General features: G+C 41.2%; 1 protein-coding gene across 3 annotated transcripts; it reads right to left on the bottom strand.

The window, feature by feature from the left end:
* Window positions 1–1,686: 1,686 nt before the first annotated feature.
* Window positions 1,687–8,338, bottom strand: LOC124270595. 3 transcript variants are annotated; one of them, XM_046705609.1, is made up of 6 exons: window positions 8,167–8,338; window positions 4,443–4,959; window positions 4,248–4,292; window positions 3,116–3,159; window positions 2,343–2,532; window positions 1,687–1,969 (listed from the first exon to the last, which is right to left on the bottom strand). In XM_046705609.1, the coding sequence occupies exons 2-5, from the start codon at window positions 4,717–4,719 to the stop codon at window positions 2,374–2,376; spliced, it is 525 nt and encodes a 174-aa protein (XP_046561565.1). In that variant the 5' UTR covers window positions 4,720–4,959; window positions 8,167–8,338; the 3' UTR covers window positions 1,687–1,969; window positions 2,343–2,373. The 3 variants fall into 3 exon arrangements, with proteins under 3 accessions (XP_046561565.1, XP_046561567.1, XP_046561568.1); XM_046705611.1 differs by having other exon boundaries at window positions 1,687–1,972; XM_046705612.1 differs by lacking the exon at window positions 1,687–1,969 and having other exon boundaries at window positions 2,070–2,532; window positions 8,171–8,338.
* Between the last annotated feature and the right edge of the window lie 1,568 nt (window positions 8,339–9,906).

A 9,906-nucleotide genomic window follows, 5' to 3' on the forward strand; every position in this document is an offset into this window, starting at 1 on the left:
TCCTCTCCAAGACACAGGCCTGTGCATAACGTTCTCCCACGGGTCTATAGGCACGTTGACATCCATCACTATGGGAAATGTTAAACCTGGACTCATCTGTAAAAACAACATTTCTCCACCAAAACAAGGGTCTGCGGACATGATTTCGGCACCACATTCGGCGAGCTTGTCGATGACGTTGTGTCAGAATAGGCCGTATGGCGGGACGTCGTGGAGTGATCCCGTGATGACGTATACGTTGTCGAACTGTGTTTGGGTGGATACGGCGAAGTCCTGGGATGGTTCGGGCAGTCATCACTGCAGTCTGAAACCTGTGGCGAAGATGGGTCACCCTTATCCATATGTCCTGTCTTGGCGTTGTTACACGCGGACGTCAAGAACGTGGCCGCTCGATGACGTCATTTGTGTTCTGGTAGCGTCTCACCAGTGCAGAAATGGTGTTTCGGTGGCAGTGGAAATGTGCAGCCACTTGTCGTTGAGACATTCCCCCACGGACCATCCCAATGGCCTCATGACGTTGTGCAGACGTGAGCCTTGGCATGTTATTCGTTTCAATAGCCGTTTAATTTTTTGAACGATCGCAAGGGTAGGGGGTTCAGCTTTCCAAAGTGACAGTATTGTGTGGCATTCATTTGCTCTGTTTCTCTTTCCCGGAATGCATGTGCAACAACGTATTGCACGTCTCAAGGACGAACCCACTGACGTCACGGAACGTGGCACGTGCATGCATGTTGGATACGTGTCACTAATCTCTGAGTTTAAATCCTTATGTGTCTACACAGGTTTGATACATTTAGATTTTAATTTTTTGTATGCACAGTTTCTTTATGTGCCTAGTATAGAATGGAGATACAAAGTCGGATCTAAAATGTGAATTACGACTGAGAGAAACATTCAGAGGGAGGTTGTAGAACATGTGTAGGGATGTTATGTAAACAAGTAAAATATAATGCTTGTTGTAAAGGCGACTAAAAGGGTGGCCAGACTCGCTGACTGGGTAGACACGTCATCGTCCACCAAATGAGTAGATCGATAATCATGCTGTTGATCACTGGATTGTCTGGTCGAGACTCGACATACATATGGAATATTGCTGGGTGCGGCGTTAAACATTAAACAATACTAAAATATTACATAAATACGGAAGCAGTGTTGAACAAATTCATGTTGTATAACATACTTTCTAGTGAATGTGACAGACCGAGGCATGAAACTACATGCAATCATTCCATCGGCATTTTGTCTTGATATAGTGGATGGAGCGTCTGTTGGTTAAGATATGTCTCATTCGTTTCACCTTCGGGGTACCGTGCACATTTGTGAAATGTCCTGTACGCAATACAGCGGTGTATCATAATATTCATTCACACACGGTCAGTTTATCGTGAGCCCACTCCACAAATACTCTACCTTCAGTTGTTGGCAATCTATAGCCCGTTTTTATATTGTATTGTCTTTCATAGTTAAGATGTTTTAGACTTCATACTAGTTTTACATTTATTACTATGATATTCTAGTTATTTTACTGTCCTTTGCAGACAGGTAAGTATATTCTCTAAATTTGCTTTTATTCATTTATATAGTTCAACTTTCTTAGTCACGATATGGCTTAATTACTGCCGATGAGACTTTAAACTTTAACTCACTCACTCACTCATACAAATACAAGAGTCAAATAATAAAAAGTAAAAACGGTAATTTTATTGCATGGCTTGGTGATCTATAAAACAATCTATGTACATGGAATAACCGGTCTTAATTATCCCGAGAAACACAAAGGCATAATTATGTTGCGAAACAGCCACCATGCATACAAACCAGCGGTGAAGATCAGTGAAGGCACTATGATAGGATAGCACATTTCAGCTGAATATTTCATGTTAGTTATGAACGTATTTTCAGCGCACTCGTTTGTTGACAAAGCATAGCCGAAGCATGTGGATAATCATAGGCGGATGTGGGGTGTGGGGTGGTGGTGCAGGAGTGCACACCCCCTCCCCCTTTTGTCTTGAAAGTTTATTAAATGACCACTGTATATCGTGAAAACGGGTGAAAATGAAGTGTGCACCCCCTTTCTCTAGAGTGTGCAACCCCCACCCCCACCCCCACCCCCAAAACCTTCTTTCTCAAGACTGTGCACCCCACCCCTTCTCAAAAACTGTACCCGCCCCTGAGGATAGGACAGTATATCGTACCTTGATATGTCAGTCATGTTATGAGCTTATATACAACACTCTCGTTTGTCGACAAAGCATGACCGAAGCATGCAGACAGGACCGTATATCTTAATACGTTATTCCTGTTATATTGATATACGCTGGAGAGTGACGAAACATTACCGCTGTTTGAAAATATACAAACTTCTGTTTGTATCTAGACCCGATCTTGCAGTGTGGTGGACTGGGGAGAGGGCTCTTCCTCCGTGTCATCCACAACCTGTCGTGTTCCCCTTCCCCGGCGTGGGGTTTGGGAGGCTGTTCCCTGCCGTTCCATGAAGTATTCACTCGCTGGTCGCATCGGCACCGGCCCTACCTATAACGTAAAACCATCAGTCAGACACCGTCTGTGGTCGAGTGGATAGAGTGTCTGCACAAACAGCGAAAGGTCGGGTTTGTATCCCCAATCATGTCTTACGATATGACCTAAAAGATGATACTCTGTTTTTCCCTGCCTGATGCTCTTCATAAAGGGGATAAAACAAGACAGGTCCGCGCGGAGACAGTAGAAAGTGTCTGAGTGGGGTATAGATGATAAACTTGGGTCATGGTATTTTTACATAATAATTGAACCAGTGAAGATTCGGGTTAGAATTATCTTCAGCAAACCATGCTTGTCAGGTGGTTAGCTCGCCGACTTGGTTGACACATGTCATCGCTTCCCATAGATCGATGCTCATGTTGTTGATCACTGGATTGTCAAGACTCGATTATTTACAGACCGCCACCATATAGCTGGAATAATGCTGAGTGCGGCGTTAAACCACAAAAGAACAGAAAACAAACAAACATAATGATTGCTCTTCGAACTGCGGTTTCACGTTACGACGGCGATTGTACGTGTGTTTCGGAATTGTGTTGGGGATGTGTAGGGGTGGGAAGAGGAGAACTGTACTTACATCTCCGTTGCCCTCCTCCTGCACGGCCTCAGTCAAGTCTTCATCTGCAAACATCACATACATTATACTCAATACTGTGTTTCAATTGTTCAAAATATCCAATGTGATTCCATGGATATTATTGTTTTACGACAATCGTAGACCTTGGCATCGCTCCATCAAGCTGCCTCAGTTCTAATGCTTGCGATCTTCGAGAGCTAAGATCAGGAAAAGGGACCCGTTTCTAGAGCGATCTTAGTGCAATGACTGTCATATGCCTCTGTTTAATGGCCGAGAGTTACGTCATCTTAGCTCTTGCACAAAGCGATCTTAGCGCTACTAAGATCTTAATTCGCTTACTTTAAGAAAGACATACGAACGTCGTAGCGCCTTTGAGAATATCACAATGCTTTGTGCTAGTGGATCCCCAGACGGGCAGTAATGGACGTCACGGTTGATAATGTGGTCTGAACTATCTCAACCAAAATCAGTAATTTGACCCGAATGTGTATAGCTTTGTACCCTATGTACTCTGTCTCTCAAAAGTTAATGAAGTCTTTATCAAAAAAATGTACACTTTGTACTATTTCAAGGCGAATTAGTTACAACGTTTTTAGAAATGTAACTCCCACTCCCAGAATTAAGCACACATGTGTCGTCTGTTTGTGACAACGGAAAAAGACACAGCTATTGCGTATCTTAGGGAGTGGAGATTTGTGATCAATGGGATCGGTGTGCTACCATTTGATATTCCAAACAGTCTGGGATTTGTTAAAGAATATAATAATTGGTGCATTGTTCTGAAAACGACACGTGAAGATCCGGGTTAGAATTGTTCTTCAGCACCCTATGCTTGTCGTAAGAGGCGACTAACGGGATCGAGTTGTCAGGCTCGTTGACTTGGTTGACACATGTCATCATATCCCAATTGCGTAGATCGATGTTTATTCTGTTGATCACTGGATTGTCTGGTCCAGATTCGATTATTTACAGAACGCCGCCATATACTAGTAGCTGGAATATTGCTGGGTGTGGCGTAAACTTAACCCATTCCCTCACCTAAATATCTTTGGAATTACTGGCCAGAAACTACGCTCAGATGATTGGAGTTCTGTCCCTCAGGAAATAACTAATGGCATTGTAGACAACGAACCTGGATTATCCGGCAAACTAGATATACCACTGCTGCACGAGTACACTGTAAAGAGAAAGAAATCGAAAATTAAATAATCGGTGGGATTGTCGAGTACCATTTTTATACGAACCACATTAGAAATGAAATAGATTAAATCCACCAAAAATTCTTAATTCAAGACGATGAAACGTCCATTAACTAAAGCCAGATTACCTGAATCTCTGAGGCCGGCAGGGAGGTTACCGATCAGCTCGGAAATTTCCATATTTGTTTCGCCAAGTTCATTAATGATATCTTTGACCATTTTTGGCATGGTGGAATTCCTGGAGATGGTGTCCTCAACCGGAGCTGCTGCCTCATATTTCCCCTGTATTTGTAGCTGCTTCAGTTGGAACAGGTACCCTGTGTTGGTTTGTAGCTGCTGGTACAGTTCTTGCTTAATCTTAGCACATATCTGTTCAACTTGCAGTTCTTTAATGCCCTCAGCCATAGCGGGAGATCACGTGACGTCCTTGCAAGATAAAGGGTAAGATCCAGTGAAAGCTTCGGTGTTGCTGCGATCTGTGTCTTCAGGTCCCTTTCCGAAAAGATGAGCTCTCTCTCTTGTAAGTCATTTGTGGCTACCTAACGTGTTTTAAGCTTAAAAAGGTGTGCGGATAACCAGGGTCAAAAAGGCATCTCCAGCTTCATTGACCCTAATGAGTTCCCCTTTAAATGTCAATTACGCCAACTGAAAACGAAATAAGAAAAATATGATTCAACAAATCTGAATGTTTTATGTGTTTTTCACTGTCACAAGTGTTTGTGAACCGGTAATACTTCTAAATGGATTCTTATATGAAACATTTACATTCAACAAAACACGTCACTGGGAAAGACTAAACTGACACGCGTACTTGTCAATACATAAAGTGTGTTTGTTGTTTAACGCCGCACACAGCAATGTTCCAGCTATATGACAGCGTCAGTAATTAATCGAGTCTGGACCAGACAATACAGTGATCAACAGCATGAGCATCGATCTGCGCAATTCGGAACCGATAACATATGTCAACCAAGCCAGCGAGCCTGACCACCCGCTACCGTTAGTCGCCTCTTACGACAAGCATGGGTTACTGAAGATAAATATTCTAACCCGGACCTTCACGGGTCATAAATTGAGAGAAAAGACACACGTAATGAAATAATAGTGTGAAATAAAAAAAGCAGGAGAAAATGTCTATGAATTAAAGTCCATGAATAATATGGTGAAATAAAGTGTGTGAATAATAGCCTGAAAATAGTTGCGTCTTGAGTTTTGATTTGAATACCGTTAATGATGATGAAAGTTGAGTTTGCCAGAGGACGTTTGTTCCATGGTCGAGGAGCTGCGTGACTAAAGGACTTCTGTCCATAGCTGGTAAGATTATACTTTGGTGTGTTCAGAAGATTCAGATTTGGAGATCGAAGAGTCTTTATAGGGATGTAGTCTACTAGCATATAAGAAAGATATGGTGGTGCAATGCCATTTTGACATTTGTACACCATACATAGAACTTTAAAGTGGATTCTCGCTTCAGTGGGAAGTCAATGCATATACTTAAGGTCACATGCAACCAAAACTACACACGTAATTAAAACACAATTATCACTTATTCATGACATGTAATATACATCGCTGATTATGAAAAAACAAATAAACAAAATTATAAGCGTACAATCGCAAATCAAAAGTGCAATATTTTGTACTTGGTTTACTTCCCTCGAAACGAAGCAGCCGGGATACCGAACCCAGTCAGAGCGGGTGGTCGCGCACTTAAGTGTAATGAAGTGTTTCATTGGCTGGTTCATTTACCGATACACTCAGAATTCTTTTTGTGTGTATAGAAATGTTTTGTGTATAACATTTTGCAATTAACAGGCACCATAACATGTCATGTGTACAATTATCACACCTGCCTGTCTGTGTAATTACATAATGTGACAGAGACAGAACTCGTGTGCACGAGCCATAAATCAATGCGTTTTGTTTATGGTGTATAGCCTGATAGGTGTTAAGTTCAAATTGCGTGTGGTCAGTGATCGAAGTTGTGTATTGCATATTGTCATTAGCAGACATGCAGGCAGACACATTTTAACTGCGCATGCGCCATGAGCGCAGTGCAGCACAGCTGTTGAATCAACTTTTCACCCCAGCTGAGGTGAATTTAGTGAATCTTTTGAACTCCCAGTTCGCGGGGTATTTTTCATCGCGTTATTTTTCAACTTTATAAGTTGAATTTGCATTTTTGATCATTTGTTACTTTAAGTCCATACCGAAAGGCATCAGAATCTGCAAAGTTGTGTTTTACGTTGCATGTGACCCTTAAGAACTGGCGTTACGTGCGATGACATATGGATCAGTCAAACCTGGATTCTGTGGAAGTGTCTCTAAAAATGTTAAACCGTTTTGATAACGTACACAACTGTTGCTGTTGATTCTGAACCAGGAATTCAGTCATTTTGGGTATGCATTTTCATATTGAAGTTAAACGTAGCAGTTATAGGTTACATTGTAGAGATATTACGCAAACTATACAATGTCGGAAATTCAACGTTTCTTAGGTTCTTGATATTCTTCCTCAATCAACACTATCATATTTTATAGAGTAAAGAAAACCTTTCTTTGACCGAGGTTTCTGATAATAAATAAGTCTATTTTGATGTTCCCTGCAGCTCGTGTATATATTCTTTTTTGTTAAAGGCTTTGACTAAGGTCAGATGCTGTTCAAATAATTTTAAAGCCACTGAATACAATAATACAAATATGTTCAAAATTATAAAACCCCGCTGATTTATTATGTCTTTAGCTGTGGAGTTGATGAGGGAAGACAAATATCATGTTCTGTTTATATGTCCATATTACGTCCAAAACCGGGAACGGGGGCGGTTGGGTAGCCTAGTGGTTAAGGCGTTCGCTCGTCACGCCGAAAACCCGGGTTCGATTCCCCACATGGGCACAATGTGTTAAGTCCACTTCTGGTGTCCCCCGCCGTGATATTGCTGGAATATTGCTAAAAGCGGCGTAAAACTAAACTCACTCACTCAAAACCGGGAACATAGTTTACCTTTGTACTATTATAGCCATCCATGTACTCAACATTCATTACCTTGTTATCAACAACAAACAGTAATTTACTGCTCAGCTTAGTCGCCTACCTGTATAAAGTATTCAAATCAAAATTATAGCGCTCTGATAATGTATGATAAACTATACTCGAGGTCTCTAGGCCCCGAAATGCAATAAACATCTGTTATTCTGTTAATTCTGATTTACTTGCTACACAGAACCAAAGGCTGTTTCATCGTGTTTCCAGTAGAACCTTGATCCAAATCATGTGCTTCGGTGAACTGCTTGCGTCGTGAACAGCGAATGCAACATATACTATTCACACTTTGCTAAGGATCAAACCATTGATTCAACAGAAAACTATATGATGTGGTGTCTTATGTGGTTTAAATATCTAAGCTTATTGTAAGCATGGACCCTAGGTTTCAGTATGTCACTGCATCTTGTGGATCCCATACCTGCTATTCACAGGTGTTGTGTACTTGTCAGTGACTCATTCTACGATTTGCAAAATGGTTGATTGGTGCCATGAAAACCATTTTTATGGTTACTCATGTATCAAGTGCATAAGGTTAGATTAAAGTGGCTGTTTGCCTAAAGAGGGGTTACCATATCATTACTTATCTGGTTTTAAATGGATACAATTTCAAATTATAAATCTATGTTTAAGTAAAGTTGGGAATTTTTGTGATACTTAGCAAAGTGTGAGTAGTATACTTCACCTCCTAGTACACTTGCTTTACAAGCGTTGGGGCAGATCTGGGTGGTAAGTTCAAATTCGCTGTCAAATCCCAGCTTAACGGCGATCACAACATCGGAACGTTTACCTATAAAGGGAGACATTGTCACTTACCTTTCGTTTGATAACCCGCCACTGGCTGATTAAGGCGACATCACAGGTGCGCTACATTGACACGGCTAAAACGCAATTCACCACTGAACGACAAATATTGTTTAATCCAACCGGCTACACGTCTCGCCTTGAGAACGTCGCCTTCAGAAATGAACACCCTGGTATGAGAGCATTATGTTGTTGTGTGCACGTCGTTACTTCCTGGATGGATCTGCTGCTAATTATAGACCTTACATGTTACTCCTAACTTCCTTATTCTATACCTCTGTAATATAATATTGTCAATGAAGAAATACAATGTTGTTGCATACATTTTGTACTCTCGTCAAAGGTTCCTTCTATCTTTGGAATGGGGTGGCTCCATAACTGAAGGCGTTGCAACTCGACATGCAGGGTTGCATCCCTTGCTGTCGCTGCCCGTGTAACTTCCATAAGGCAACATTTTATATATGACCAGAAATTATTGAGAATTTTAGGAATATGTTTAATTGGATTTCCAGTGTAAACAACCTTGACTAGCTATCAAGTGCTTGGTTTCATTCAAGAGAGACAACTCCGTTAATCCTTCTTCATTAGTTTGTGAAGAGTTACCCCCCTTTGTTTACTTGCTAGCAGACGACATTTTCAGTGATCCTCAGTATGGATGATTTAGGGAAGAGGAAGTTGATTTTAGAGATATTATAACAAGGACATCAGATCAGCTAAATTGATTTCAAGTAAAAAAGGCATCCCTTTGTGGGGTGGCATATCTGTTAGGGGCAACGTCCCTCTGTGTATTTGAAGGGAATATGAGCAGTGAGAGTTACACAGATATTCTCGAGGGACATTGACTTCCATCCGCCCAAATTTTTGGATTTTCCAGCAGGACAACTACCCAAAACATCGTTCAAAGCATTCAGAGGCCTGGTTTCGGACCCAAAATATGACATTATTAGATTGGCCAAGCTATAGCCCTGACCTAAATCCAATAGAAAATGTTTGGGGACTTACTAAGGAAAGTGTCAATAAGAAATATCTGACAAATATTGCTAAAATGAAAGAAGAGGTGGTCCGATATTGGGACAGCATGGAACACGACTTTCTAACTTCTTTGATCAGTAGTATGCCCCGTCGCATTGAAGCCTGCATTGCTGCCCATGGTGACTTGACAAAATACTAACTGTTCACCTGTCTTTGAATCTGGAGTTATGTTCTGCTAATATTCACATTTAATACGTGAGTAATGAGTGAAAAAAAATAAAAAATTACAATCTTTAAATTCTCAATTATTTCTGGTTGTACTGTATTTCCGTGTTCCTCATCGCCCAATCGAAATAATTCGGCCGCCGACCCGAAAATATCAATACATTGTAATATAATCTGCTCATTCAAATGGTCATTGGACTCTTTCCGTTCTGTGTCAATGCTGGTGGGAGGGATGTTTGTAGAGTGAGTGAGTGAATTTAGTTTTACGCCACACTCAGCAATATTCCAGCTATATGGCGGCGGTCTGTAAATAATCGAGTCTGGACAAGACAACAGTGATCAACAGCATGGGCATCTATCTACGCAAGTGGGATACGATGACGTGTCAACTACGTCAACAAGCCTGAACACCCGATCCCGTTAGTCGCCTCTTACGACAAGCATGGGGATGTAGGTAGAAGATAAGTGAAAATTCACAAGAAGTCTAGGCGCCAGGTATTCACATTCTACTTTCCGTTAATTTCATTTTTTAATACACTATCATATTTCAT

Source organism: Haliotis rubra, unplaced genomic scaffold (assembly GCF_003918875.1).
Source record: "Haliotis rubra isolate DU_JTF1 unplaced genomic scaffold, ASM391887v1 Scf153, whole genome shotgun sequence".
In the NCBI taxonomy this organism is placed as follows: Eukaryota; Metazoa; Mollusca; class Gastropoda; order Lepetellida; family Haliotidae; genus Haliotis; species Haliotis rubra.

Coding starts and splice junctions, on each gene's coding strand:
- LOC124270595 (XM_046705609.1), bottom strand. CDS start 4,719: ATGGCTGAGGGCATTAAAGAACTGCAAGTTGAACAGATATGTGCTAAG. Junction 3,160..4,247: donor TAGTTTGCCGGATAATCCAG/GTTCGTTGTCTA, acceptor TGATGTTTGCAG/ATGAAGACTTGACTGAGGCC. Junction 2,533..3,115: donor AGGAGGAGGGCAACGGAGAT/GTAAGTACAGTT, acceptor TTTACGTTATAG/GTAGGGCCGGTGCCGATGCG.